Below are 27,576 nucleotides of genomic sequence, written 5' to 3'. Positions count from 1 at the left end.
CGTGCCCTTGACCTGGACTCGAACCCGAGACCCTTCAGTGCTGGGTCGGGACCGGCGCTCTAACCACTGAGCCACCGGGCAGGGACTGAGAGGATCCTAAGCTCCAGGCTTCCTTTGGCCGGAAAGTGCGTGGGCCGCTGTAAGTTTCTGTGCAGACAAGAAGGCGGGGGTTGGAAGCCCCCCTCGTCCTGGGCAGGGTCCCCCCACTCCTCCCCCAGCCTCCGGGGTCGGGTCTGTGCAGCGCAGTGGCGCCGCCACCCACCTCCCAGCTGGACTCCCACTTCTCCGCACTCAGCGCGCTGCCCCGCCCCGCGCCCGCCACTCACGCCCTATCTAGCCTCCCATTGGTCAGGTGCTGGCTTCCCGCCCCTCGGCGTGGGCCAATCACGCTTTCAGGACTGACAACGAGCGGCGTTCGCGGATTGGCCAGGTGCGGGGGCCGGGCAGAGCTCGGAGGGCGCCTATTGGGCAGTTCGGCCAGAGGGGGCGGGACGCGACGGCGCGGGGGCTGGGCCACGAGTCGCGACCCTGCCAAACGGTGACCGGGGCTGGCACCGGGCGGGGTGGGGCGGCCCTGGCGGCGGAAGTCCGGGCCCCGAAAGGTGAGTGACTCCCGGACGCCTGCGGAGGGCCGAGGGCCGGGCTCGAACCCAGCGCCCTCGGGGACCGGCCCGCCCCGCCCGGGGGGAGACCGACCTTCCCGCCTCGCAGGTGGGAACCGGACGCCCCGAAAGCACGGCCGGGGAGGCCTCCCGCCCGCACTGCCCAACCGGCCCTCGAACCCTCCGCGGGTCGCTCCGCCCTCTGCGTCCCGGGACACGTTTCCCTTCGTCCCAGCGGAGTGGGTGGGTTTGACCCCCACTTCCTCCTCCTCCGAGGAAACGGGTTCAGACCGAGCGTGAAACTTGCCCAGAGTCACCCAGCCGGGACGTCCGTTCGGTGCTTGGACGTCCGTCCCCGAGGCCTCGTGGGGATCTAAGCAGCCCCCCACCTGTAGCGCCCCCACCTGTTCCCCCTAAGTTACTGCCCACCTCGGGTCGCCCTTCCTCTTCCAGCGGTGGGCTCCTCCTCCGTTCGGGACCGTCCCGTCCCTCCCCCACGGCACCCCCAAATCTGTCTGTCCACACACACACACACACACACACACACACACCAATTTCCTGTCTTATCCCCAATTGAATCCGCAGGCCTTGCCAGCCATGGGCCAGAAACCTGGGGGTCTCCCTCCCCTCCCTTGTCCCGCAGCCAGGCCCCCAGGGCCTCCCTATTTTATTTTATTCATTTTACTTTATTTTCCCCCGTCTTATTTTACATTCTGAAAACTTTTAAAAATATATATATTTTTTATTGAGTTTTTACAGAGAAGAGGGGAGAGAGTTAGAAACATCAATCAGCTGCCTCCTGCACACCCCCCACCGGGGATGTGCCCGCAACCAAGGCACATGCCCTTGACCGGAATCGAACCCGGGACCCCTCAGTCCTCAGGCCAACGCTCTATCCACTGAGCCACACCGGCCTCGGCATGTTCCGTAGACTTTAAATGGAAGGATACCATATACGCAAGAAAGTGGCCACATCACCCACACACGGCTGGAATACCTTCACTCACACAGTGAGCGCCCTGGTGCAGAGTCACATCCAGATTTACACGTCCACCACCCCCCAGCGCCCCCCCCCCCAAGCCCCCTGAACCCCTCTGCCACTGCCCGCCCCGGGGATCAGCCACGGGCAGGTTTGGCTGAGTTCTCACTTGACTGCACAGCCTGTTGCACACTGTCCAACAGTCAGAAGGAGCAGCACAGCAAGAACCGGGCCTTCGCACTGTCCCCGGGTGCCCTGACACCCCCCACCCCTGTCCCATCCACCACCGCCCCCCACAAGCCCCTGCTGCCTCCGAGCCTGCCCGGGGCAGCTATACATAGCACAGGACACATTCTTTCCCTCGTCTTTTTTGGGGACACAAACGGAGCACTGGTACACCAGTACAGGCTGTTCTGTGTCTCCCGCCCCCTGCCCCCCGCTGTTACCATCGTTTGAACGCCTTTCCGTATCGTGACTGTCCTGGCTGCCCAGAACCCCGCAGGCGGATGTGCCAGAGCTTACGTAACGGGACCCTGATCGCGGGCGTTCAGAGCGACCCGGGTGGAGCCAGCCGCGTGGGCCCAGGCGGGCCATGGCCAGGCGGACGCGGTGGCCGTGGGCTCCATCCCAGTGGGCGGCGTGCAGGAGGAAGCCCATCCATGATTCTCTCTCATCATCCATGATTCTCTCTCCTCCCTCTCCCTTCCTCTCTGAGATCAGTAAACATATTTTAAACAAACTAGAAAGGTGTGTGCCAGCCCTGGGAGCAGCAGGTGGGAGCTGCGGGTGGAGATGGAGAACGGGACCCTGGGCAGAGAAACCGCACCCCCGGCCTGACCCCGGCCGCCCCCTGCCTCCCTCAGGACATGGCGGCTGCCAAGCCCAGCCTGGGCCGGCTCCTCCCGGGGTCGTCCATCCTCTTCCTGTGTGACATGCAGGAGAAGTTCCGCCATGTGGCCTACTTCCCCCAGATCGTCTCTGTGGCCGCCCGCATGCTCAAGGTACTGTCCCTCCTCCCTCAGACCAGGGGATCCAGCCCCTCCTCCCTCAGATCCCGATCCAGCCCCTCCTCCCTCAGACCAGGAGAAACAGCCCCCTCCTCCCTCAGACCCAGATCCAGCCCCCTCCTCCCTCAGATGGGGGATCCAGCCCCTCCTCCCTCAGATCCCGATCCAGCCCCCTCCTCCCTCAGATCCCGATCCAGCCCCTCCTCCCTCAGACCAGGGGATCCAGCCCCTCCTCCCTCAGACCAGGAGAAACAGCCCCCTCCTCCCTCAGACCCAGATCCAGCCCCCTCCTCCCTCAGACGGGGGATCCAGCCCCTCCTCCCTCAGATCCCGATCCAGCCCCCTCCTCCCTCAGACTGGGGATCCAGCCCCTCCTCCCTCAGACCAGGGGATCCAGCCCCTCCTCCCTCAGACCAGGGGATCCAGCCCCTCCTCCCTCAGACCAGGAGAAACAGTCCCCTCCTCCCTCAGATGGGGGATCCAGCCCCTCCTCCCTCAGACTGGGGATCCAGCCCCTCCTCCCTCAGACCAGGGGATCCAGCCCCTCCTCCCTCAGACCCGATCCAGCCCCTCCTCCCTCAGATTGGGGATCAGCCCCTCCTCCCTCAGACCCGATCCAACCCCTCCTCCCTGAGACGAGGGATCCAGCCCCTCCTCCCTCAGACCCGATCCAGCCCTCCCTCAGGCTCGGGCCTCTGCCCCCTCCTCCCTCAGATCCCGATCCAACCCCTCCTCCCTCAGACTGGGGATCCAGCCCCTCCTCCCTCAGACCAGGGGATCCAGCCCCTCCTCCCTCAGACCAGGGGATCCAGCCCCTCCTCCCTCAGATTGGGGATCAGCCCCCTCCTCCCTCAGATCCCGATCCAACCCCTCCTCCCTCAGACTGGGGATCCAACCCCTCCTCCCTCAGACTGGGGATCAGCCCCTCCTCCCTCAGACCCGATCCAGCCCTCCCTCAGGCTCGGGCCTCTGCCCCTCCCGCACAGGTGGCCCGCCTGCTGGAGGTGCCCACGGTGCTGACGGAGCAGTACCCACAGGGCCTGGGCCCCACGGTGCCCGAGCTGGGGGCGGAGGGCCTGCGGCCCCTGGCCAAGACCTGCTTCAGCATGGTGCCCGTGGCGCGGCAGGAGCTGGACGCACGGCCGCAGCTGCGCTCCGTGCTGCTCTGCGGCATCGAGGCCCAAGTCTGCATCCTGGTGAGACCCCGCTGACCCGCCCTCTCCTCTGCAACCTCCCAGAGGCGTTCCCAGCCTGACCCTGTGCCTGACCCCCGACCCCTGACCCTCACTCAGGACTCCTCGCCGCTGCGGACCCCATTGTAACCCGGGGGGCAGCGGGGAGGGGGCTTCTGCCTGCCCTGAGCTCCCTCATCCCATCCCAGCCTCCCAGTCCCCAGTCCCCACCCGGCACCCCTGTTCTTGTCTGGGCTTGGCCTGACCTCTCTCTGCCCCAGAACACAGCCCTGGACCTCATGGATCGGGGGCTGCAGGTCCACGTGGTGGTGGACGCCTGCTCCTCCCGCAGGTGAGGGGGGGTGCCCGGGGGGTGGCCGGGGCTCTGTGGAAGGGGCCGGGGGCCGGGCCGGGGGCCGGGGGCCGGGCCGGGGCCGGGGGCGGGGGGCCGGGGCCGGGGCCGGGGCCCGGCCGGGCCGGCCGGCCATCCACGCTGACCCCGCCCGCAGCCAGGTGGACCGCCTGGTGGCACTGGCCCGGATGCGGCAGAGCGGCGCCTTCCTCTCCACCAGCGAGGGGCTCATCCTGCAGCTCGTTGGGGACGCCGCGCACCCCCAGTTCAAGGAGGTACTGGCTCCCAGCCCCCCCCCCCCCGTGCACCGGGCACGTCTCCCGGCGCCCACCTCGTCTCTCCGATGCATCGGGAACAGGCACATCCGGAACACAGAAGGCTGCCGCCTCCAGAGGGGCTCCGCTCCGGGAGTCACCCCGTCAATCGTTATCAATAAGAAGCGGCTGGTGGGCAGTGAGGACTGGAGAGAGGGAGAGGGGGAGGGAGAGGAGAGCGAGGGAGGGAGAGAGAGGAGGGGAGGAGGCCGCAGGCAGCGAGGGGCTTGCACAGGACGGTCTAGGAAGCTGGGAGAAGGTGGCTGAGGCGTGGAGGGCGCCAGGCAGACACGGGAAAGGACAGCCCAGCAGGGGCCCTGGAGGTGGGGCCCCGGACCCTCCGCCGCCCCCCTCCCCCGGCCGCTGGCACGCAGGTCCAGCCTCCGCGCCACCTCCCCTCCCGGGGCTTGGCTGGCAGTGGAGCCTGACCGGGCGGTTCCCATGCGCCCGCCCTGGGCCTGCGGGGGCACAGGAGGACATGCCCGGATTGGACATCCCTGGCCCTCTGGGCTCTGCCCTCCTCTCCTCTCAGTCCTGAGCCTTTATGGAGCGCCTACTGTGTGCCAGCCACTGGGACAGGCCTGGGGCAGCAGCAAAAGCCAGTCAGTGCCCCTGACACACTGTGGCCGGAGCTGGCGGGAGCGTGGGGAGAGTGTGAGAAACCAGATAGAAAGCAGCGGGAGGCCCTTGGGGGTGGGGTGGGGCCCTTGAAGTGGAGACCTGCAGGGGGAGGAGCAGCCGGTCATCCGGAAAGTGCTCCCGGCAGAGGGACAGCTGGGGCAAAGGCCTGGCGGGACACACACACTCACACGAGGGACTTGCCTCATCCCGGGCCTGTCAGGCGCTGAGTGCTGGGCTGTGGGGAGGGGAGCCTCGCGGAGCCAGGCCAGGTCCTCAGGGTCCGGGGCTTTCAGCGAGGGGCAGCCAGGGGCCTCGTGCTGCGGTTGGGCAGGTGTGGGGACTGGGGAGGAGGACCGCAGTGAGGACGCGGGCTCTGCCTTTCCTGCTTGCTTTCTGCCGGCCACTGGGGCTCACTGGTGGGTGCCAGGTGGGGCTTTGGGAGAGGGCACCCAGGGTGGGCTGGTACCTACCGAGGGGCTGAACTGAGAGTCAGAGAGGTCCCGGGGCAGCCAGCACCCAGAGGCAGTGGATAAATGAGTCCGGAGTGAGGGGCCAGGCGCGGGCTGGGTTTGGAGGTGGGGCATTGAGATGACTGAAGAAGAAGAAAGTATAGATGGGCCCCGAGACAAAGCCCATCATCCAACAGGGCATGTGTCCATTGATTTTTTAGAGAGAATGGGCGGGAGGGGCAGAGACAGAAAGGTCAATGTGAGAGGGACACACTGATTGGTTGCCTCCTGCACATGCTGGGGTGGGGGGAGCCCATAACTGAGGTACGTGCCCTTGGCTGGAATCGAACCCAGGACCCTTCAGTCCGCCGCCTGATGCTCTATCCACTGAACCACACCAGCTAGGGCCAAGCCCATGGCTCTCAGCAGCCCAAGCCAGCAAAGCAGGCAAAGGGCAGGCGATCGGGCGCAGACTCGGGTGGGCGGTGAGAGGGAGGCCCCAGGAGAAGTTCTGAGAAGAGGGAGCGGTTAGCATGGCCGTTTGCTGCCCAGAGGGCGAAGGAGAAGAGGGGCAGTGCCCCTCGGATCCGCCCTGGAAGCCGGGACCCTGGGCACTTCCTGACACCCTCCTCTCTCTGCAGATCCAGAAGATCATCAAGGAGCCCGCCCCGGACAGCGGGCTGCTCGGCCTCTTCCAAGGCCAGAACCCCCTCCTCCGCTGAGCTCCCCCTCCGCCGGCGGGAGGCCTCCCCTTCCTGTCACCGGCCGCGGTGGAAGCGCCCTCCCCATCCCTGGATCCCAGGAGTGGTGCAGTCCGCCGGGAGCGCCGCCCCTCGGGAGCGGAGGCGGGTGCTGCCCTGCTATTGGGCGGCGGCTCCCGGAAATGCAAATGAGCCCCTGGAAGCCGGCGGCCGTTGGCGGAGCCGAGCTGGGGGCGGGGCTCGGCCCCAGGCCCCTTCAAGGGCCGGGAAGGGGGGGGGAGGCGTGTCACGGGCTGTGTGGGACCCGGGCTCGCGAATAAACCCCGATGTGGCTGTGGACCGAACCATTCTTGGGTTTGGGGGGTATCCCGGGGGCTGCGGGGGGCTGCGGGGGGCGGGGAGAGGGGTCCCCAGCAGGTGGAGAGGGGGCGGCGCCTCCTCACAGCTACCAGCGGCGCCGGGGGAAGGCGAGGGCCGCCCGGCACAGCTGCTCGGGGAAGCAGCGCCCGCGGGGCCCCCGCGCGCCGCCCGCCGCCCCCCGCCTGCGCGCAGCCCGCCCGGCGGCTGCAGACACGCGCTCGCGCCGCCGCCCCCGGCCGGTCTCCAACGCCGCCGCCCCAGCTTCCCCGAGGGTCCCGCGTCGGAAAGTGAGGTGAGCGCGGAGGGGGAAACTGAGGCACGGGGTCGTGGGGACCGGAGGGAGGAGGAGACTGGCATGCGGATGGACGGATGGGAGGGAGGACAGACACCTCTATCTGAGTGGTCGCAGGGGGCAGGGGACCCACACCGGGGCTCCGGGATTCTGCAGCTCCCTTAGAAATCTGGGAGCCGGGATTCTACCGACACCGCCCCCCCCAATCAAGGCCCCTCAACTCCTTGAGATTCGCAGTCCTTGGTCCCCATCCGCCCCCAACCTTGGGGACCTAGGAAGGCAACCGAGTCCCCCGAGAACCCAGGCATCAGCGCTCACAGCCGGTCCGCCCCCACTGGGGAGCCAGAGCCCACTAGCCCCGAACCGAGACCGCCCCCCTCCCCCCCCGAAGGCCGGGAGCCCGCATCCCAACACCCAGCAACCCCCTCCCCAGGGACCTAGGAGCCCCAGCTCTTCCTCCGGGAGCCCCTGGGGCCCGGCGCTGGCGCCCCTGGCCCCCGCCTTCCGGATCCAGGTCCCCCCTCCTCAGCCCCAGCCGGGAGCATCGCGTCCGGGAGGCCGCGCTCGCGTCGCCATGGCAACAGGAGTCTATTTTGCGCCAGGAACACAGCTCGCTCCGCAGCGCCCCCCTGCCCGCGCCTGCAGACCGGGCGAGGGAGAGAGGGGGACCGGGAGGGAGGCTGGGGTCCGGAGGGGGACACAGAGACATGCATAGGGACAGATCTGTAGACAGCACACCTGGGCAAGAGACAGATGCGGGATCAGAGGCACAGAGACGGGCATGTGCAGACGGAGACACAGACAGGATGGACAGACGGACAGAGGGCAGGGGGGATGCTGGCGGCCGGAAAACACTCAGGCGCAGCCGGGGACCTAGACAGAGACGCAGAGATGCGGGCGAGGAGACGCGTCTAGACACCCCAGGGACCAGGACCCAGGGCGCATCCCGCCAGAGGCCGCCCCGCCGCGGGTGGACCAGGAGGCACGGCCCCCGGAGGCCCAGGGACCACGGGCTGCAGGCGGGGCCGCGGGGCCGGGGTCTGGGCCGCTGCGGAGTGCTGTGAGCCTCAGAGTTCCGTCTCTCCCCCAGTCCCCGCCTCCACGGGGAGGGGGCGGGGGAGTGGGGGCAGCAAGCCCAGGACCCCTCCATGTCTCCCTCCGCTCCCCACAGGACCCCTCCCAGCCCTCCATGTCTTCCTCCACACCCCCACACCCCCCATGTCTCCCCCCGACCCCCCACCTGCTGGCCCGCCTCCTCTTGGCAGCTTTCCATCTCCCAGCCCCGAACCGCCCTCACCCCCTTCCTAGGCGTCAGGACCCCTGTCCACCGGCCCGCCTCTGCCTCAGACAGGAGATCCAGCCCTGCAGACCCCTCCAGCGCCCAGCTCCCCGGGGCCCGGCCCGCTTTTTCTCTGAGTCTCTGCCCCCCTCTGGGGGCCTCTGTCCCCCCTCCCGCGGTCCTTCTCCCTGTCCTCCCGGGTCCTGCTTCATCTCTCCCAATCACCCCCTCCAGGCTCCTCCCAGTCAGCTCACCTGCCCCCCAACACCCAGCCCCCCAGCCCCGGCTGCCCACTCCAGCCGGCAGGGGCAGGAGGGGGTGGGGCCAGAGGTCGGGGCAAAGTGCTGTGCAGGGTGGCAGGTGGAGGAGGGGGTCTTCAAGAGTGCAAGGACCAGTGGGGCCTGCTGGGGGACCCCCCCAATCCTCCAGCTGGCTCCTCTGTCCATCCATCTATGTCACTTAGGGCTGGGGGGCCAGCAGACTTCTGGGTCTGAGCCGCTGGGCATGCGGGGTGCAGGGAGTGGGGAGAGGGGGCGGGGGGGGGCCCCACCTCTCCACCTGTGGGGGAGAAAAGTGTGTGTGAGTGAGCAGGGGTGCGTGCAGGGGTGCAGTTGTGTGTGTGTGGGGGGGTGTCACATGCCTGCTTCCCAAATCTCCTCCACTGGGGAGGGTGTGTGTGCACATGTGTGCACCCCACCCAAGCTTGCATGACTTGGGGCTGTGATGCTGTGGCTGCGTGTCCTTCCGCGTGAAGCTGGCTGGGGCAGGGCCTTGCCCGTGTTCCTGAGCTGTGTGTGGCCCCGGCGTGGCATGGTCGGGTCTGAGTTGTGTCCGGGTCCTGCGTGCTGGGGCCGAACATGCCGACACGGGTGGCCGTGTCCGCGTGGGGCCGGTGTGCTGAGAGCAGGCTCCAGGAGGGCCCTCCGGATGCGTGTTGTGTCTGGGACGCTGTGTGGGTGCCCTGTGCTGTCTCCTGTGTGTGTGTGTGTGTGTGTGTGTGTGTGTGTGTGAGTTCTGTTGTATGAGTTTTAAGGACAGACTCGGTCCCCTGTGTCCCGGGTCTGCTGGCCACTCAGTCTACCCCCGGGGTGCTGGGTTAGGGCTAGTGCTAGGGTTAGGATGCTGGGTTAGGGCTGTGTGTCCCCTTCCCACCAGTAGGTGGTGCCCTGCACGCATCCGGAGGCATGAGCTGCGTGTGTGTGTGTGTGTGTGTGTGTGTGTGTGTGTGTGTGTGTGTGGTGTTGGGTCTGAGGGGCTGTGTCACTCCTCCCCGCCCCCCCCAGTTGTCAGTGGCTGGTGCTGTGTCCTGGGTGTGAGCACAGATGCGCAGGGGGAGGCAGTGGGGTCTGTCGCGGAGGGAGAGTGTGTCCCTGCAGCCGGGGGCCTTCCCACAGGTGAGGCATCTGCCCGCCCATGCTGCTCCCCGGCTGGGGGGGCGGGGGGCGGGCGCCCTTGTGTGGGCCTGAAAAGGATGCTCCTTCCCCCAACGCACAGCCCAGTCCTCACTCCTGAGGGAGGAGAGCCCCTCTGGGTCCCAGCCGGCCCCTAGCCCAGCACCCTAACCCTAGCCCCCCACCCTAACCCAGCACCCTAACCCTAGCCCAGCACCCTAACCCTAACCCCCCACCCTAACCCAGCACCCTAACCCTAACCCCCCACCCTAACCCAGCACCCTAACCCTAGCCCTAACCCAGCACCCTAACCCTAACCCCCCACCCTAACCCTAACCCCCCACCCTAACCCAGCACCCTAACCCTAGCCCTAGCCCAGCACCCTAACCCTAACCCCCCACCCTAACCCAGCACCCTAACCCTAACCCTAGCCCAGCACCCTAACCCTAACCCTAGCCCTAACCCAGCACCCTAACCCTAACCCCCACCCTAACCCAGCACCCTAGCCCTAGCCCAGCACCCTAGCCCTAGCACTAGCCCTAACCCAGCACCCTAACTCTAGTCCTAGTCCTAACCCAGCACCCTAACCCTAGCACTAGCTCTAACCTAGCACCCTAACCCAGCACCCTAACCCTAACCCCCCACCCTAACCCAGCACCCTAACCTAGCACCCTAACCCAGCACCCTAACCTAGCACCCTAACCCAGCACCCTAACCCTAGCACTAGCCCTAACCCCCCACCCTAACCCAGCACCCTAACCTAGCACCCTAACCCAGCACCCTAACCCTAGCACTAGCCCTAACCCAGCACCCTAACCCTAACCCCCCACCCTAACCCAGCACCCTAACCTAGCACCCTAACCCTAGCCCTCACCCAGCACCCTAGCCCTCACCCAGCACCCTAACCCTAGCCCTCACCCAGCACCCTAACCCTCACCTAGCACCCTAACCCTAGCCCTCACCCAGCACCCTAACCCTAGCCCTAGCCCTAACCCCACTGCAGGCGGCAGCCTGCAGTGACTGGGGGTCCACGGCCTGGGTGCCTGGGGCGGGGGGTGGGGGGCTCCAGCAAATGAGGAACCTGCTGGAATGTTGGTGTCTCATTTGTAGACAGACAGACGGACAGACAGACACCTGACATCTGATCATGAGGTCTAGCTCAGGGAAAGACACAGCGTGTGGGGTGACTGAGGACCTCAGGGTCTAAGCCCGAGGTTCCTCAGGGGGCCAGCTGTGCCCAGGACCTCTGGGAGCACCTGGGGCATCCTGTCCGCCCGGATGCGGGGACGCGCGGCCCCCGCACCCAGTGCTGCTGCACAGCCGGCCCGTGGCCAGCAGCTCCCACCGGGGCCCACGCCCTCTCCCCACCTGCTGGGCTACAGCTTCTCAACGGCAATCTCTCTCCCCTTTCCGCCTCCCCCACCCACTCCTCTCCTGTCTCCCTCCTCCCCCTCCCCTCCTCTCTCACCCCGTCTGCCCTCTTCCTCGCTGTCATTCACTCCCGTCCTGTCCGTCCTATTTCTCGTCTCGTCCGTCCGCCGTCTGACGCCTCCTTCCCGATCTTTCCTCCCATCCATCACCCCCGCGGGTCCTTCCGATCCACCCTTGTCATGTCTCATTCTGTTCGCCGCCCTCCCCTCCCTCCCCGCCCGGTGCGCCCCCCTCCCCCGCCCGTGCGCCCCTCCTCCTCCAACGCCCGTGGGTCCCCCAACATTGGGCCCATGCCTCTCCCCTCCACTCATCCTGTCTCCCTCCCCTCGGCCCCCTTCCTCATCCCTCTGCCCACCCGTCCCCACACTCCGCCCTCCGGACCTCCCTCTCCGCCCTCCGCTGCAGCCCCGGTTCTCCGCTCAGCCTGGCGGCCCGGGCAGCCTCCTGCGCACCCCATGCCGGCCCCGCTGCTCCTCGGGACCCTGCTGCTCCTGGCCTCGGCCGCCGGCCCCGCCGCGGCGCGCCCGCCCAACGCCACGAGCGCCGAGCCGCCGGGCCCGCTGCCCGCGCTGCTGGCGCACCTGCGGCGCCTCACCGGGGCGCTGACGGGCGGCGGCGCGGGGGGCGCGGGCGCCAATGGCACGCGGGCCGGCCCCGCGGGCGGCGCGGGCGCGGCGGCGCGGGCGCCCCCTCCGGCGGAGCTGTGCCACGGCTACTACGACGTGATGGGCCAGTACGACGCCACCTTTAACTGCAGCACCGGCTCCTACCGCTTCTGCTGCGGCACCTGCCACTACCGCTTCTGCTGCGAGCACCGCCACATGCGCCTGGCGCAGGCCTCCTGCTCCAACTACGACACGCCGCGCTGGGCCACCACGCCGCCGCCCATGGCCGGGGGCGCGGGGGGCGCGGGGGGCGCGGGCGGGGGGCCCGGGCCCGGCCAGGCCGGCTGGCTGGAAGGCGGCCGGGCGGGGGGCAACGGGATGCGCGGAGGCGAGGGCCCCGGGGGCAGCACGGCCTACGTGGTGTGCGGGGTCATCAGCTTCGCCCTGGCCGTGGGCGTCGGGGCCAAGGTGGCCTTCAGCAAGGCGTCCCGCGCGCCCCGGCCGCCCCGGGACATCAACATGCCCAGGTGCGTGCGCCCCGGCGGACCGGTAGGAGCTGGGGCGGGGCCGGGGCGGGGGGTGGAGCCATTGGGGAGGGCTTCAGGGTGGGGGCGTGGTCTCGAGAGCCTGCGGACGCCCTGCTGTTGAATGGGGGAGTCCCAGGCCTCGTTCATTCACCAAATGTTTCTGGGCGCTTTCTGGGCGCCAGAGCCTGGGGATGGACACACGAGCGAAGGAAACAAGGCCCCTGGCCTGATGGGTAAGCCCGGCCCCCCGCACTCCAGGCCTGCTGCCTCCTGTGCGCTGTGTGCCCCCCCCCCAAGCAATTGGCTTAACCCCATCCGTGCCTCAGTTTCCCCGTCTGCACAATGGGGCTAATCAATGCTCCCCACCCATTCGGCCTGCAATGAAGATGAACTGGGTTGATTCCCAACGAGGCCTGGCCCACGGAAAGCCCTCGGTAAACGGTGGCTACCGTTGTCATGAAAGTTAGTGCCCGATGCCCCAACCAGTTTGGCTCAGTGTATGGAGCGTCGGTCTGCGGACTGAAGGGTCCCGGGTTCGATTCCGGTCAAGGGCACATCCCCAGTGGGGGGTATGCAGGAGACAGCAGATCCATGTTTCTCTCTCATCGATGTTTCTGACTCTCTATCCCTCTCCCTTCCTCTCTGTAAAAAATTAATTATATATATATATATATATATATTCCATGTGGGAGCTACTGTGGAGGTCGGATCTGGAAACTTGCGGAGGAACGTGAGAGGAGGGAGAGAGAAAGAGAAACCCGGGGTGGTTCTAGTTTGGGGTCTGCAGCGCTGGGTGAATGGGGCGCCTTTATCCCGCGGGGAAGCTGCAGAAGAATCAGGATGGAGCTCCAGGCCACGGCGGGGCAGGGCCACAGGAGATGTGGGCGGGGTCCACATGGATGGGGAGATGGACGGGGAAGGGGCGGTCAGGCGGGAGTGTGGTCCCAGGAACCTTTGGGGGGACAGAGCTCAGATAGCCCTTAGCGAGGGGCGTGGCCAAAGGCGGGAAGCCCCAACCGAGCTGAGCTGACAGATGCCCCCCCAAAGGTGAGGACAGAGAGGGGAAAAAGCCTGGGTCCTCCCGCCCGCGCCCCCATCCTCCGGCCACTGACCATCCCTCCGCCCCCTGCAGGGCGCTGGTGGACATGCTGAGGCATCAGGCGGGACCCGGGGCCCGTCCGGACCGGGCTCGGAGCAGCTCCTTGACCCCGGGGGTCGGGGGTCCCGACAGTATGGCCCCGAGGACGCCCAAGAACCTCTACAACACCATGAAGCCCTCCAACCTCGGTGAGCGGGACCTGGGGGGGCTCTGGGCAGAGTGCGGGCAGCACAGGGGCAGGTGGGGCGGAGGAGCAGCGGGTGGGGCCGGCCTGGGCACGGCGGGGAGGGGCGATGGTGGTGACGCCGCCTCCCTCTCGGCCCCGCAGACAACCTGCACCACAACTACCTGCACCTGAACGTCAGCAGCCCCACGCACCACGCCACCACGCTGGGTAGGCGCCAGGGCCGGGCGGGGGACACGGGGCCCCTCTCCCTCCGTCCCCCGAACACCCTCGAGCGGGTGCCTGGGACCGAGCAGGGGGTGAGGCCCTGGGAGCCGGCCCTCACAGTCCGTCCGGGTCACCAAGCCAGCCTCCGCTTCCCACATGGACACCCCAAGCAGCCGGCTCTCCCAGCCCCGTTGGTGGGGAGATGCAGGAGTCCACCCCCCAGGCTGGGGAGGGCACCCAGCGGGTGCTGAGCCAGGGCCTGTTGCTCCTCCTCCTGCGACGTGTCCTCCTTCCCTACCTCTCCTGGTGTGGGCAGAGACAGCCTGGACAGCAAAAGCTCTGAGGGGCTTGGATCAGACATATAACTCCCTAAAGGGCTGGGGGCCTGGGCTCCCTGGGTCTGAGGGAGGAGGGGCTGTGGACCTGGGCTCCTGGGTCTGAGGGAGGAGGGCTGGGGGCCTGGGCTCCTGGGTCTGAGGGAGGAGGAGGGCTGGGGGCCTGGGCTCCTGGGTCTGAGGGAGGAGGCTGGGGGCTGGGCTCCTGGGTCTGAGGGAGGAGGAGGGCTGGGGGCCTGGGCTCCTGGGTCTGAGGGAGGAGGGGCTGGGGCCTGGGCTCCTGGGTCTGAGGGAGGAGGGGCTGGGGGCCTGGGCTCCTGGGTCTGAGGGAGGAGGAGGCTGTGGACCTGGGCTCCTGGGTCTGAGGGAGGAGGGGCTGGGGCCTGGGCACCTGGGTCTGAGGGAGGAGGGGCTGGGGACCTGGGCTCCTGGGTCTGAGGGAGGAGGGGCTGGGGGCTTGGGCTCCTGGGTCTGAGGGAGGAGGGCTGGGGGCCTGGATTCCTGGGTCTGAGGGAGGAGGGGCTGGGGGCCTAGGCTCCTGGGTCTGAGGGAGGAGGGCTGGGGGCCTGGATTCCTGGGTCTGAGGGAGGAGGAGGGCTGGGGGCCTGGATTCCTGGGTCTGAGGGAGGAGGGGCTGGGGGTCTGGGCTCCTGGGTCTGAGGGAGGAGGGCTGGGGGCCTGGGCTCCTGGGTCTGAGGGAGGAGGGCTGGGGACTGGGCTCCTGGGTCTGAGGGAGGAGGGCTGGGCTCCTGGGTCTGCGGGAGGAGGGCTGGGGGCCTGGGCTCCTGGGTCTGAGGGAGGCGGGGTGGACTGAGCCCAGCTTGCTCTCTGCCCCAGACTGGAGGGCCGCCCCACCGCCCAGCCCCAACCTGCATTACTCCACGCTGTCTTGCTCTCGGTCCTTCCACAACCTCTCGCATCTGCCCCCCTCCTACGAGGCTGCGGTGAAATCCGAGCTCAACCGCTACTCCTCCCTCAAGAGGCTGGGTGAGTCCCCGGAAGGGCGGGGTCGGGGCCCCGGCGGAGGTTCAGGACCGCGGACAGTGGTCCGACCGCTCTCCAATGGCTTAGCTTCCCTCTGCAAGCTTGTTCCGGGATTACCGGAAGCATATTTGCATCAGAATTACCTGGGGAGCTTTTTAAAATGCAAATTCATGGTGTGCCGCCCCAGGACCAGGATCTACTGCGTTTATCAGGACTTGCATTTGCAATGAGCAGAAATAAGACTTTAAGCGCATGCACCCATGCTCACGCGCGCTCGCTCGCTCTCTCTCTCTCTCTCTCTCTCTCTCTCTCTCTCTCTCACACACACACACACACACACACACAGACAGCCGAAAACAACATGGGAACCAGCCCCCTCACTCCCTTCGGATGGGGGATGCCTTCTGGTGAAGAGAATTTTCTGTGCTTTTCAATCCTCACCCCCAGAGTGAGTTTTTTTCTATTGATTTTCAGAGGGAGTGGACGAGAGGCGGAGAGAGAGAAACATTGGTATGAGAGAGACACATCAATGGGTTGCCTCCTACACACACCTCAACTGGGGGCTGGCACTGAACCCCCAACCGGGGCACCTGCCCTTGACCAGAAATCGAATCTGAGACCCTCCGGTGGGCAGGCCAGAGCTCTAACCACTGACCCACCCTGGTTAGGGCGCTATTTCATTTTTTCAAAATGCTGGTCACTATCCATAAAACTGACTTCACAGGACGCACTGCTGCAGGACTGGGGCGGGAGAGGGGAGAAGAGGAATGCTCCCTCAAAAGCAGGCATTGGGCCCTGGCTGGTGTGGCTCAGTGGATGGAGCGGCTGCCTGCAGACTGAAGGGTCCCGGGTTTGATTGCGGTCAAGAGCACAGGCCTGGGTTGTGGGCTCGATCCCCAGTGGGAGTGCGTGCAGCAGGCAGCTGGTCAATGATTATCTCTCAGACGCATCGATGTTTCATTCCCTCACTCTTCCTCTCGGAAATCAATAAAAAATGTATTAAATTTTTTTTTTTTTTTAAAAGCAGGCGGTGGGTTCTGCTCCCAAAAGAGCTACTGGGAGACAAAATAAAAGTCCCCATGCCTGGGAGTCTGTGTTTTGGTCACATCGCTAGCCTGGTTGTTCTTTTTTTTTTCTTTCTATTTTATTGATTTTTTACAGAGAGGAAGGGAGAGGGTTAGAGAGTCAGAAACATCGATCAGCTGCCTCCTGCACACTCCCTACTGGGGATTGAGCCCACAACCAATGCACATACCCTGACCGGAACCGAACCTGGGACCCTCGAGTTCCCAGGCCTATGCTCTAACCACTGAGCACCACTGGTCAGGGGCTAGCCTGGTGGATCTGATTAAGTTGTGCCCCTGCCCAGGCTGATGGCCTGAGGGTCCCCGTGGGGGTGGAGGGGTGGGGGTGCGGGTGCAGCGCTGGGGGCTGGGATGTAGGGGAGCCGGGGGAGGGGAGGCGCCGGGCGGGCTGGGGCTGGGGCTGACCTCCGCCCCCTCTCCCCCGCCCCCAGCCGAGAAGGACCTGGACGAGGCGTACCTGAAGCGCTGGCACCTGGGGGACGTGCCCCGCGGGACGCTGCCCCTGCACACGCTGCGGCGCCCGGGCACCGGCGGCGGCTACCGCGCGGACTGGGGCGGCGCCGACGAGCTGGGCCCGGCGCCCGCGCCCCACCCGCGGCGTGTCATGTCGCAGGAGCACCTGCTGGGCGACGGCGGCCGCTCGCGCTACGAGTTCACGCTGCCGCGCGCGCGCCTGGTGTCGCAGGAGCACCTGCTGCTGTCCTCGCCGGACGCCCTGCGCCAGAGCCGCGAGCACCTGCTGTCCCCGCCGCGCAGCCCCGGGCCGCCCGACTCCGCCCGCGCCGGCCTGGCCGCCTCGCACTCCAACCTGCTGCTCGGGCCCGGCGGGCCGTCCACGCCGCTGCACGGGCTGCCGCCCGGCCTGCACGCGCACCACCACCACCACCTGCACGCCGCGCAGCCGCCCTGGCTGGCGGACGCGGGCGGCGGGGGCGCGCTGGCCGGCCGGCCGCCCTTCCAGCGCCAGGGCACGCTGGAGCAGCTGCAGTTCATCCCGGGCCACCACCTGCCGCAGCACCTGCGCACGGCCAGCAAGAACGAGGTGACGGTCTGAGGCCGGGGGCGGGGCTGCGGCCCGGCGGCCCTCCCCTCCCCTCCCCTGCCCCGCTCAGCCCGGATCCCAGACGCACCCCAGGGCCCGGACCGGATCCGCCTGCGGCCTCTGCGGACACTGCTTTGAATGGACCCGTCACCCAGCGGAGACCAGGCCTCTTCCTAGAATGTCACAGCAGCTGAGACCCCTCCTCCTATGTCACTGTTTGAGGCAAGACCTCCTTCCCATGACGTCATCACAGAGGAAGAGGCTTGCCCGTGAGGTTGTCGCTGGCCACAAGGTCAGCACCGGGGCCAGACCTTCCCGTGAGGCCATCGCAGGGGAAGAGGCCCAGCCCTGAGGTCATCCCTCCAGGCCATGCCCCATGATGTCATCACACACTCCCTTCTTGTGACGTCATGGCTGGCGGAGACAACGCCTTGTCCTATGGCGTCATCCCTGGAGACGAGCGTTCCTTCCTGAGATGGCAGTGCAGAGACCAGTCTCGCCCCCTGACATCCCTCTGGCCCCCGAAGGCCTCTTGACATCAGCATCGTCCGCAGGAAAACCCTTTCCTCCAGGGAAGATGCCTCTGCCTGTGACGTCATCCTTCAGACAAAGCCATCTTGCTGGTACACGCACCGCAGGGGCCGGCCTCGAGGCCCCGCCCTTCCCGTGACGTCATCATAGGACTCGCCTCCTTCCTGCCTGTGATGCTACCACCAGAGAAGGTGCCTTCCCGATGACATCATCTGAGGGACTGTGCCTCTTCCGGGGGGTTCGTGGCCAGAGCTGAGAGCCCTTTTGTGATGTCACCCCAGGACCCCGCGGCTCTGAGCGTGAGACCCCTGGCTGCCGCCGCCGCCATGCCGCGAGGGGCAGGGTGTGCCCGGGGTCCCTGAGGAAGTGCCCCGATCTGAGGTGTCACCAGAAGACATGCCACCACTGGGGAGGCTGCCCCATCCAGAGAGGTCTCCCCAAGGTGTTTGCAATGAGGACCCCGCTCCCGTCTGAGGCTGGGTCCCCATGCCGTGATGTCATCACCAGAGACACTGCCCGCCCTGGGGGGCCGTCACCCGTGATGGCGTCACCAGTTTCTGCCTTGTCCCCCGTGACTCCCCCGGCCGGCCCCAGTGGCCTGGCCTGCGGGATCCCCACCGGACGCCCCTCTGAGGGGAGGTGGGCGGGGTCCCAGCCTGGGCAGTGACGTCACCTCCTGGGTGGTTCCCAGAAGCCGGGATGCCCAGGCTGGCGCCTCTGGCCCACCAGCCTCGGGGTCCTGAGACAGCGGTGTCCCCAAGGCCGGCGTCACCCCTCTGCCATACTAGAGACGTCACTGCTTCTGTCAACGAGGCCCTGGCCGCCTGCTGGGCCGGGAGGGGGCCGCTGCTGCTGCTGCTGATGACGTCCTCCACCACTGGTGACGGCGCCGGGGCCAGATGCTGCCAGGCCCGTGGCATCATCCCCGCCGACCTAGCGGATCTGCATCTCCCAGGATGCAGCACGGCTGCGTCCTCCTCTTCCGGGGCCCACGTGACCACGGAGGGTCGCCTCCGCCCGCGCTTCCCCGTGGCCAGCGGCGTCTCCACCTCCCATGCTGCTCCGCAGCCACTGTGCCGTCCTCCCGGGCGCCCCGCCGCTGGCGGGGTCTCTCTCCAAGAGTTCTCCGTGACCAGGACGTCACTGCCTTCCAGAACCCACTGCGGCCGATGGCGGCGTCCTCTGCCAGGACCGGTCACGCCACATTCCCCGCAACTGCGGTGCCATCCACCTGTGGGACCCACGCCAACCATAATCCACGTCTCCATGGATCCACCGCCATGGTGTCCCCGCCTCCCAGGATACACTGCAGTCATGGCGTCACCCCCACAGCTCCAGTGCTGTCCCAGGACCCATTTCAACCACGGGGTCATCATCTGCTGGGGTCCACCACAATCATGACACCCCTTCCCCGGACCCAGAAACCCCAATGGTGTCACATCTCCCAGAATCCACCTTAACCATGCCACCGTCTCCCATAACCCACCAAAGCCGTGCCATCATCTCCCATAATCCACCACATCCGTGCCACCATCTCCCAGGACCCACCAGAGCCATGCCATCATCTCCCAGAATCCACCACAGCCATGCCACCATCTCCCAGAATCCACCACAACCATGCCATCCTCTCCCAGGACCTACCACAGCCATGCCATCCTCTCCCATAATCCACCACTGCCATGCCATCCTCTCCATGCCATCATCTCCCAGGATCCACCACAGCCATGCCACCATCTCCCATGATCCTCTACAGCCATGCCATCATCTCCCAGGATCCACCACAGCCATGCCACCATCTCCCATGATCCTCTACAGCCATGCCATCATCTCCCAGGATCCACCACAGCTGTGCCATCATCTCCCAGGATCCAGGACCCCCAGTGGTGCCATCATTTCCCAGGATGCACTTCAACCTTGGACCATCTCCCAGTACCCCTCATCTTGGGAGTGAAGTCCTGCAGCAGCTGTATTCCAACTGTCTTCTGGGTCAGGTGGCACCGACCGCTGTTCCCATGGGAACCCGGCTCAACGCAGGCCATCCTCCCGTTGCCTCTAGATTAGGGTAGGGACCCCTCCGATGACACCACACCTACTCCGGCCCCCTTGATGATGTCACTGCCTCACTCCAGGCTTAGGCTGATGCCTGCACCAACCCCACCACAGACTTGGCCTTGACTGCCCCCCCCACCCCTCCTGCGAGGGCATCCAGGCCCTCCTGACAACTCACTGACCTTCACCCAACTATCTGTTCAGTGACGGGTCACCATGGCAACCTCTTCTCACCAGAGGGGGTGAGCTTCCCAGCCCTGGGCAAGGTCACTGCCCTGGCCCGGCCCCTCCTACCTGTCCCCACCGGCCTGGGCCTCGCCCGCCCTCCTGAGTCTCCTGGGGGCTGGGCCACAGCTGCCATCCCCGGGCCTTCAGTGATGTCCTCCGTGGCCTGTCCTGGGGCAGGCACAACTGGACAGCCATGCCATTGCCCACGCCACGTGTGGGGGCCCCTCGCCCTCTCTGCGTCCTCTCCTCCGTCTCCCCACGCACCCCGGAGGGCCCCAGGGCTTTCGGGATTTGCCAACACCTAATACACAATCCCCCCTTCTCCCCCCCCCCCCCCCGTTTTCTTTGTACACAGCCATGCTGTGGGGGAGCAGCCATTCCCCTACTCTTAAAGGGCTACACGTCCCCTCCCCAGCCCCCAGGGCCAGGCAGGAGGGGCTATTTTCCCTCCTCTGGGTCCTTCCCTCCTCCTTGTCTCCCCTGGCCCCAGTACTGGCACCTCCGTTCACCCCTACTCAGCCTCTGGCTCCCACAAACACGGAGGGAACACGGGGCACGGCCCCCCCACCTCCCTAGGCCCAGCGCCAGTTTTGACGCCATGCTTACAGCTCCTCCCGCGGACCCCCATCCCTTCCAGGGGCCCCCGTGCTGGGGCCCTGAGCAGACTGTGACTTCCCCCAGACAGAGCCAGCTTGAGCCCCTGCCCCTCCCCTCCCCACCCCCAAGCGCTCCGCTTTCTCCAGCCCCCCCGCCTGGGGGGCTCCGGGCCCTGCAGCTTTTGTATGCCCCCCTCGACTTGCTCTCTTCTGGACTCCAGCTATTTCGCCCCCACTCTGGGGCTCTGGCCTCTTATCTCAAATAAGCCATAGTGAGGAGAGGTCCGAGGAGGCGAGGAAGTGGGCGTGTCCCGCCCAATCCCCGGATGCTTCTGGAGCCGGGGCCTCACCATCTGAGTCTTCCCACGCTCCCACGCACACGCACACGCACCCTTGCCCTTCCGATCGCGGGCAGTGGGGGGCGCTGCAGAGACAGGAAGGTAACCAGTCCTGGACCAGAAGACCCTCCCAGCGCTGCCTCCTCCTGCCCCCTGACCGGCACCAGACTGCCCCCCAGGTCCTGTGAGGACAGCCAGCTGGGCTGCAAGCTGGTATTTTTGGAATAAACATGTTTTCCTGACCCCAGGCTCACAGTCTCTGTTGGGAAGGTTGGGGTTTCCAGCTGCATGCTTATGGGGACTCCCTGAGCGGCCCAGGAGAGGGGTGGGGGCCCAGTGTGGCTTATAACCTGCAGCCTCTGTGCATCCTTCTGGTGGGGCGTGTGGGCAGTGCATTTCGGTACCCTAGCTGGTCGCTCAGTGGTTAGAGCATTGGCCCTGCACTGAAAGGTCTCAGGTTCCATTCCAGGTCAAGGACAGGGCGAGTATGGGAGGCAACCAATCAATGGGTCTCTCTCGCATCTATGTTTCTCCCGCCCTTCCGTTCTTCCTAAAAAAATCAACGGAGCCCTGGCCAGTCTGGTTCAGTGGGTGGAGTGTCGGCCTGCAGACTGAAGGATCCCGGGTTTGATTCTGGTCAAGGGCTCATGCGTGGTTTGTGGGCTTGATCCCCATTAGGAGAGGTGCAGGGGGCAGCCAATCAATGATTCTCATCATTGATGTTTCTATCTCCCTCTCCCTCTCTGAAATCAATAAATGTATTTTTTAAAAACACAATCGAACAAAAACCTTCCTCTCTAGTGCATCCTGGAGCGATGAGCTAAGCGGGTGGGCACGGAGGGCCAGGCTCTGGGCCAAGGGGAGAGCTCCCCGGAGCCCAGGGAGCCAGGAGTGGCTTTGCTCCTCACATGGAGGCTCCAGCCCCGGCTGCTGGGCACAGGCCAGGCGTGGGGGACGTGCTAAGCCCCCAGCTTCTGACTGCACTTCGGTAGATGGCACTGGGCCTTCCTGCCTCCTTGTCCACAATCTGGTCGCCACTGGTCTCTTCGGGGCGGGCTTTGCTGGGCTGAGAGACCCTGGCGTGGGCCCCCGGCCCCCTGCCCTAATGAACCGTGAAGCCACTTGGGCCTCCTCTCCCAGCGTCACCACAGGTCCCCCTTTCCAACCGCTGGGCCATTTTGTAACTGAGGCCTGGAGATGCTCCCCTGTCCCTGCAGCTACACATCCACTTCCGGGACAGGGAAGGCGAGTTCCGGTGCAGACCCGGGAGGCCGAGACCTGGGAACGCTGCCTTCTTTCTCCAGCATCGCGAGAGTTCGCCACACACATTTCCCACGACCGATAACTGAGACCTGGCGTCGTGCGTGACGTAGGCCTGGCAGGGGTCAGGGGTCACACATGGGAGGGACAGGCTTCCCAGGCTTCGAGGCCGCCCTGACTGGTCTCCACAACACGGGAACACAGGTCATAGGTCATACCAATACAAAATGGCGCCTGGGGGGGGGGGGAATGTAGATCGATCCCAGCGCCCACCCTCTCCCGGGGCTGAGGAGGCGGTGTCGCGGGAATCCCCCCCCTCCGGCGCGCACCTCATTTGCATACATAAAAAACGGACGGATTTAGCCGGCTGTGAGCGGCTTGGTCCGTGCGGGGCAGGGCCCCATTGGTCGCTCTCCATCCTGCCCGCCCCCCGGCACCGCCTTTTCCTACCAGAATCGGCCGGGGTGAGCCTCGTGACGCCATCCCGGGATCGCTCGTTCCTATTGGCCAGAGCGCCGCTCATCATCCGTTTAAAACCCCCCGAGCACCGCCTGCCCTCGCCCCGCCCAGACGCCCCTGCCGGCCGTTAGTCGCGTGCGCAACCTCCGGAGCGTAAGGGCGTGCGTGCGTACGCCGGCCCTAGTGGCGTCGCATTCAAACGGGCCAATCAGCGGCCGCGCCACCTCTCGCGTTCTTTCCGCCTCGTCCACCCCTTTTCATTTCCTCTGCAGTCTGAGGGTCCCCATTCCGACCCCCCGTGTCCCAGTCGGCCGGCCCGCTCCGGGCCCTCTCCCCAACGTCTCCTGCTTCCGCTCTAAACTTACGGGAAACGGGGCAAGCGCGCCTAACGCCGAGGACCGTGCGCGCTGACGTCACGGGACGAGGCCCCGCCCGCCGGAGGCGCGAGGGGGCGCGGCCTCGGGCAGCTATAAAAGGGCGGCTGCGCGCGCGGCCGGCTCAGTGCGGCCGGCACCTGGGGCGAGCGTACCTGCGGACCAAGTGCGCGGCGGCGTCGGAGGCGGCGGGGAGCGGAGCGGAGCCGCCGGGTCCTCGCCAGGGCCGCAGCGGCAGCAGTTGGGCCCCCCGCCCCGGCCGGCGGCCCGGAGAACGCAGGAAGGGGGCCGGGGGGACCCGCCCCCGGCCGGCCGCAGTCATGGTGAGCTCCGCGGCCAGGCCCGGAGGGGCGGTGGTAGGCCCCTGGAGGAGGAGGCGGGGTCTCGGGAGCCCCTTTGCGGGCGGCCTAGGGGTTTGGGGGGCCTGCTTGGGGGGGTCCCGAAACGGGGATGTGCCCACCGGCCTTCCAGTAGGTGGGGCAGGAACCCGGGCCCGCAGGTCCCTTGGAGGGAAGGCCCGGCTGAGCCGCGGGGCGACGGGGGCTGCAGTCCGGGCTTTGTGGCCTGTCCGTGGGTGTTCGGGGAGCAAGGACGCCCCGCTGCCGTCTCCAGGCCCGAGCCGGGGTTTGCAGGGTTATTTCACCGAGATTAGGTGGGGTAGGCGGCCAAGGTAGGCCTCGGCTTAATCCAGAATCCTTGGCGGCCGCTGCGGGGCTACGGACGGGCTTTGGAGGCTCCTGGGGGGCCATGGAGCCATCCGCCTGCCCCCCTCGGAGAACCCCCTTCGTTTGGAGGAGCGCTCAGCCTGGGGCGGCCGACTGCAGCACCCCAGGACGGGGGTCTGCCAGCCGCGGGTGGTTGACAGCCTGGGACAGCATCCGGCAGGGTCCCAGGTCTGCAGGCCGCTCACCTCCTCCTCCTCTCCATGCCCAGAACTCCAACGTGGAGAACCTGCCCCCCCACATCATCCGCCTGGTGTACAAGGAGGTGACCACGCTGACCACGGACCCTCCCGACGGCATCAAGGTCTTCCCCAACGAAGAAGACCTCACGGACCTGCAGGTCACCATCGAGGGCCCTGGTGAGTGTGGGGCGGGCAGGGAGGGGCGTGCTCGGTGACGGACGAGAGCAGGAAGCTCCCCTGTGGGCGGTCTGTCAGCCGGGGGGCCCGATGGCAGCCGGGAGGGGCAGGCCTCGTCCCCTGCAGGCGCCCGGTCTGCAGGGCAGGACAGCACAAGTGACAAGTAACCGCCTGCATGTCTGTAGGGAGACAGCCTGGTGGCCACGGGGGCATTTGAGGGGACCTTCCCTGGGGCGGGGCGGGGCTGTCAGAGGGTCCCCAGGACCTCCGGGGGGCCGGGGTCCAGGGGGTGGCGAGAGGCTGTCCCAGGGGTGAGAGCAGCAGCACAGCCTGGAGGCGGGCTTGGCGGGACCTGATTCTGTGCTGTGACAGGCACTGGGCGGTCAGGGTCCCGGGTGACAGGTGGAACACGTGGAGGCCCATCGCACAGACTGCCCGGGGGCTCAGACGCACTGCCTTCCTGTTCCTGACTTCCACAGGGGAAGGTGGCGAAGGGCCAGTCAGGAGGGGGGCACAGGGGGGTGAGTCCTGCTGTGCTTCATGAGGATGGCACTGGGGCATCGGACACTCCGGGAAGCAGAGAAGGAGAGCCCGTGAGGCGTTTAGGGAGCAGGGCCTCTAGGGCTTCGGAGAGGAAGCTGTTGGCCGGTGTGAGGCAGGGGTGACGGCCCTGCAGGCTCACTGTGGCTTCGGGGAAGGGGGGGGAGGGGAGGGGGGACAGGAGCTGGAGGCGGGCGGCCACTGCGGGCACCGGTGCGGTGGGGACCATGGGCGGCCCTGGAGGCGGGCTGCTGCATGCGGAGGGTGCGGAGGCTCAGATGTTGGGACTGGGCAGGAGGAAGGCCCTGGGTCCGAACACCCACGGCCTTTTGGCCTTTTGGCTGGGCAGAGTGCGTGGTCTGAGACCCGCTGTCCCTCGCCCTCGGGGCGTCCAGGTGGATGTTTCCAGGACACTCGGTGCCTCCTGGGAAGGGAGTGGGGCTGGGGCTGCACTTGGGAGAGGAGAGGCGTCCCGGTGCAGACCAGGGTGATGGGGGGGGAGGGGCTGTCCTGGTCCCGTCTGGAGGCGGCGGCAGGGTACTTGCATCACAGCCGGAACGGCTTTGGGGGTTCACCGGGTGCTGGGGGTCCTGTCTGCCTCCTGACCCGCCCCTGCCCCGCTCCAGAGGGGACCCCGTACGCCGGAGGCCTGTTCCGGATGAAACTCCTGCTGGGGAAGGACTTTCCCGCCTCCCCGCCCAAGGGCTACTTCCTGACCAAGATCTTCCACCCCAACGTGGGCGCCAACGGCGAGATCTGCGTCAACGTGCTCAAGCGGGACTGGACGGCGGAGCTGGGCATCCGGCACGTGCTGCTGGTGAGGGGGCGCGGGCCGGGGAGGGGGGGCGGCCTTGCTCTGTGGGGGGGGCTGTGTGGGGAAAGCAGGAGCTGGCCCAGCCGGGGGCCCGGCACCCCGCACCCCGCACACTGCCCACTGCCCACACCGTACAGGGTGGTCAGGCCCAGGTCACTCCGTGGGAACCGGTGGTGGGAGGGACGGGATGTGACCCTTCTGAAGGCTGGCTGTTTGGTAGTCAGCAAGTCTGTGCAGTCCCCAGCCATTCCAGAACGTTCTCACAGACATCGTTTCTCAGCCAGGGGCGATGGCGCCCCGGGGACCCGGGTAATCCTGGCGTGTGGTGGGGGGAGAGCAGGGCGCGGGCCCAGGGACAGGCAGATGGAGGCGGCCTGGACTGCACCTGCCCCGAGGGCCTGGCGGGCTGCTGCCTCCCCACCCGCATGAGGAGGTTAACGAGCCCCTGGGGCCTGGTTGGGAGGCCGGGGAGTTGGCTTCCTGCAGGGCCCGGGGAGGCTGAGCGCCAAGGTAAACAGACCTCAGCCCCTCTCCCCGGGACTCGGATGACCCTCTGATGACCCCCAGGGGCCCATGAGGGGCAGGCCGGGTGCCTGCTCATCTATCTCATCGCAGTGATGTCTGCTGGGCCAGGTGCTGGCCCCGTGACGGGCCAGGCTGGCCCCGCCTTTTAGAGGCCGTGGAGGGCCCTTACATCGGGGCCTGTCTGGCTGTGGCTGCTCTTGGGGCGCCCGTTCAGGCCGGTGACCGCTCTGGTTCTCGCCTCTTCCCGTGGTTTCCTAAGAGGAGCTGGAGCCTCAGACGGCCCCCTCGCTCCGGTCCGGGACGCCCCTCCCTCAGTCTCTGGTCTTTGGCCTCTGCCCCCTGACCGGGCCCTCTCCCCGCAGACCATCAAGTGCCTGCTGATCCACCCCAACCCCGAGTCCGCCCTCAACGAGGAGGCGGGCCGCCTGCTGCTGGAGAACTACGAGGAGTACGCGGCCCGCGCCCGCCTGCTCACCGAGATCCACGGCGGCGCCGGCGGGCCCAGCGCCAGGCCCGAGGCCGGCCGCGCCCCGCCCGGCGAGGCCGCCGCCGACCCCGCGGCCCCCGGGGGCCCGGGCGGCGCCGAGGGGCCCATGGCCAAGAAGCACGCCGGCGAGCGCGACAAGAAGCTGGCGGCCAAGAAGAAGACGGACAAGAAGCGGGCGCTGCGGCGGCTGTAGGGTGCGGCCTCCGCGCCCGACCCTCTGTCTCTAAGTTATTTAAGTTATGGCTGGGTGGGGGAGGGGGCACCGGGACTGGATTTGTTTTTCTAAATAAAGTTGGAAAAGCAAGCAGCAGTGGCGCCTCTTAGTGCCCGGATCAGCCCTGCCGGGGCTCAGAGCAGCCGGCGTTTCACCCTCGGTGCCACATGGGGTCCACGCACAGGGCCCTCAGCTCCGGGGCCCCTCTGGTCTGTGGCGCTGGGGGTAGTCACAGCCCCTCGTCAGATCCCATCTTGAATGGGGAGGGGAGGGGCCCGGGCCTGCCCAGCCGGGTGACAGGTGTAGGGAGCCTTGCTCTTCCTGACAGGCCTTGTCTGTCTGTCCACTGAGCGAAGTTCTGCCCGCACACGCAGACCCAGCGCTGGCCTTACGGTTTGTACCTAGAATGAGGCACGTGTGTCCTCTCTGTGTGCAGAAGTCACCGGGCCCGGCCAGCACAGCGGACACCGTCTCCCGGTCTCTGTAGTCAGAGCCCCAGCAGTGCTGGGAGCTGCTGGGTGCAGGCAGGTGAGGTCCGGCCTGCCACAGGCCCTTCTGTCCCTCCTCAAGGTCGTGGTGGGTTTCAGGTGGGGGGGGCGTGTCCTGGCCTCCAGTGTTCAGCCCCTGGGCCCCGTCTGCCGAGGCTCAGCTGGAGTGCGCCCTGCTAACCAGGCGTTGTGACTGCAGGAACTGCCCGATACTTCAGGCTTTGCCCCCGTTTCCTGTCCATTCTCCATAATTCCGTGGGTGTGTGTAGGGCCCCCAGGGCAGAGTCAGAAATGACCATAATCCCCACCAGGTGGCCATGCACCAAAGGTTGCGGGTTCGATTCCCAGGCAGGGCATACAGGAGACCTCAGACCTAAGTTTTCCTCTCTCCCTTTCCTCTAAAATCAATTTAAAAAACATCCTTGGGTGAGGATTTTAAGAAAAGCTGCCATAAAATGCAAAAACTGGAAATGGCCCATTTGTTCACTAGTTGAGAAGGAATTGTGAACTCCTACAATGAAATCTCAGCGAACAATGGATGAGTCTCACAACTATTAACAGGCTGAAAGTGTAA

General features: G+C 66.6%; 3 protein-coding genes and 1 long non-coding RNA gene across 6 annotated transcripts; 3 read left to right on the top strand and 1 right to left on the bottom strand.

The window, feature by feature from the left end:
• The first annotated feature begins 487 nt into the window (after positions 1–487).
• On the top strand, positions 488–6,532 carry ISOC2 (isochorismatase domain containing 2). 3 transcript variants are annotated; one of them, XM_084906606.1, is made up of 7 exons: positions 530–602; positions 2,302–2,328; positions 2,445–2,582; positions 3,575–3,784; positions 4,042–4,112; positions 4,270–4,387; positions 6,138–6,532. In XM_084906606.1, exons 3-7 carry the CDS (start codon positions 2,448–2,450, stop codon positions 6,216–6,218), a joined length of 615 nt encoding a protein of 204 aa, XP_084762732.1. In that variant the 5' UTR covers positions 530–602; positions 2,302–2,328; positions 2,445–2,447; the 3' UTR covers positions 6,219–6,532. The 3 variants fall into 3 exon arrangements, with proteins under 3 accessions (XP_084762731.1, XP_084762730.1, XP_084762732.1); XM_084906605.1 differs by lacking the exon at positions 2,302–2,328 and having other exon boundaries at positions 488–602; XM_084906604.1 differs by lacking the exon at positions 2,302–2,328 and having other exon boundaries at positions 488–602; positions 3,970–4,112.
• A 203-nt stretch (positions 6,533–6,735) lies between these two features.
• SHISA7 (shisa family member 7) lies at positions 6,736–17,161 on the top strand. The gene is made up of 6 exons (XM_084906402.1): positions 6,736–6,849; positions 11,356–12,082; positions 13,215–13,369; positions 13,510–13,575; positions 14,745–14,894; positions 16,408–17,161. Exons 2-6 carry the CDS (start codon positions 11,406–11,408, stop codon positions 17,028–17,030), a joined length of 1,671 nt encoding a protein of 556 aa, XP_084762528.1. The 5' UTR covers positions 6,736–6,849; positions 11,356–11,405; the 3' UTR covers positions 17,031–17,161.
• Positions 17,162–17,606: 445 nt separating this feature from the next.
• LOC311633677 lies at positions 17,607–18,745 on the bottom strand. The gene is made up of 2 exons (XR_014796994.1): positions 18,548–18,745; positions 17,607–18,516 (listed from the first exon to the last, which is right to left on the bottom strand). It is a non-coding gene; the product is annotated as an uncharacterized lncRNA (long non-coding RNA).
• A 4,209-nt stretch (positions 18,746–22,954) lies between these two features.
• Positions 22,955–26,610, top strand: UBE2S (ubiquitin conjugating enzyme E2 S). Its single transcript, XM_084906612.1, has 4 exons — positions 22,955–23,176; positions 23,787–23,934; positions 25,101–25,291; positions 26,176–26,610. Exons 1-4 carry the CDS (start codon positions 23,174–23,176, stop codon positions 26,491–26,493), a joined length of 660 nt encoding a protein of 219 aa, XP_084762738.1. The 5' UTR covers positions 22,955–23,173; the 3' UTR covers positions 26,494–26,610.
• The last annotated feature ends 966 nt before the right edge of the window (positions 26,611–27,576 follow it).

This window comes from Pipistrellus hanaki (genome assembly GCF_964339955.1).
Source record: "Pipistrellus hanaki genome assembly, chromosome: 15".
Lineage (NCBI taxonomy): Eukaryota > Metazoa > Chordata > Mammalia > Chiroptera > Vespertilionidae > Pipistrellus > Pipistrellus hanaki.
The sequence above is the reverse complement of the archived record's forward strand: the minus strand, read 5'-3'. Positions and strand labels throughout refer to the sequence as shown.

Coding starts and splice junctions, on each gene's coding strand:
- UBE2S (XM_084906612.1), top strand. Junction 23,935..25,100: donor GGTCACCATCGAGGGCCCTG/GTGAGTGTGGGG, acceptor GCCCCGCTCCAG/AGGGGACCCCGTACGCCGGA. Junction 25,292..26,175: donor GCATCCGGCACGTGCTGCTG/GTGAGGGGGCGC, acceptor CTCTCCCCGCAG/ACCATCAAGTGCCTGCTGAT.
- ISOC2 (XM_084906604.1), top strand. CDS start 2,448: ATGGCGGCTGCCAAGCCCAGCCTGGGCCGGCTCCTCCCGGGGTCGTCC. Junction 4,113..4,269: donor GACGCCTGCTCCTCCCGCAG/GTGAGGGGGGGT, acceptor CCCCGCCCGCAG/CCAGGTGGACCGCCTGGTGG. Junction 4,388..6,137: donor CGCACCCCCAGTTCAAGGAG/GTACTGGCTCCC, acceptor CTCTCTCTGCAG/ATCCAGAAGATCATCAAGGA.
- SHISA7 (XM_084906402.1), top strand. CDS start 11,406: ATGCCGGCCCCGCTGCTCCTCGGGACCCTGCTGCTCCTGGCCTCGGCC. Junction 13,576..14,744: donor GCACCACGCCACCACGCTGG/GTAGGCGCCAGG, acceptor TCTCTGCCCCAG/ACTGGAGGGCCGCCCCACCG. Junction 14,895..16,407: donor CTCCTCCCTCAAGAGGCTGG/GTGAGTCCCCGG, acceptor CCCCGCCCCCAG/CCGAGAAGGACCTGGACGAG.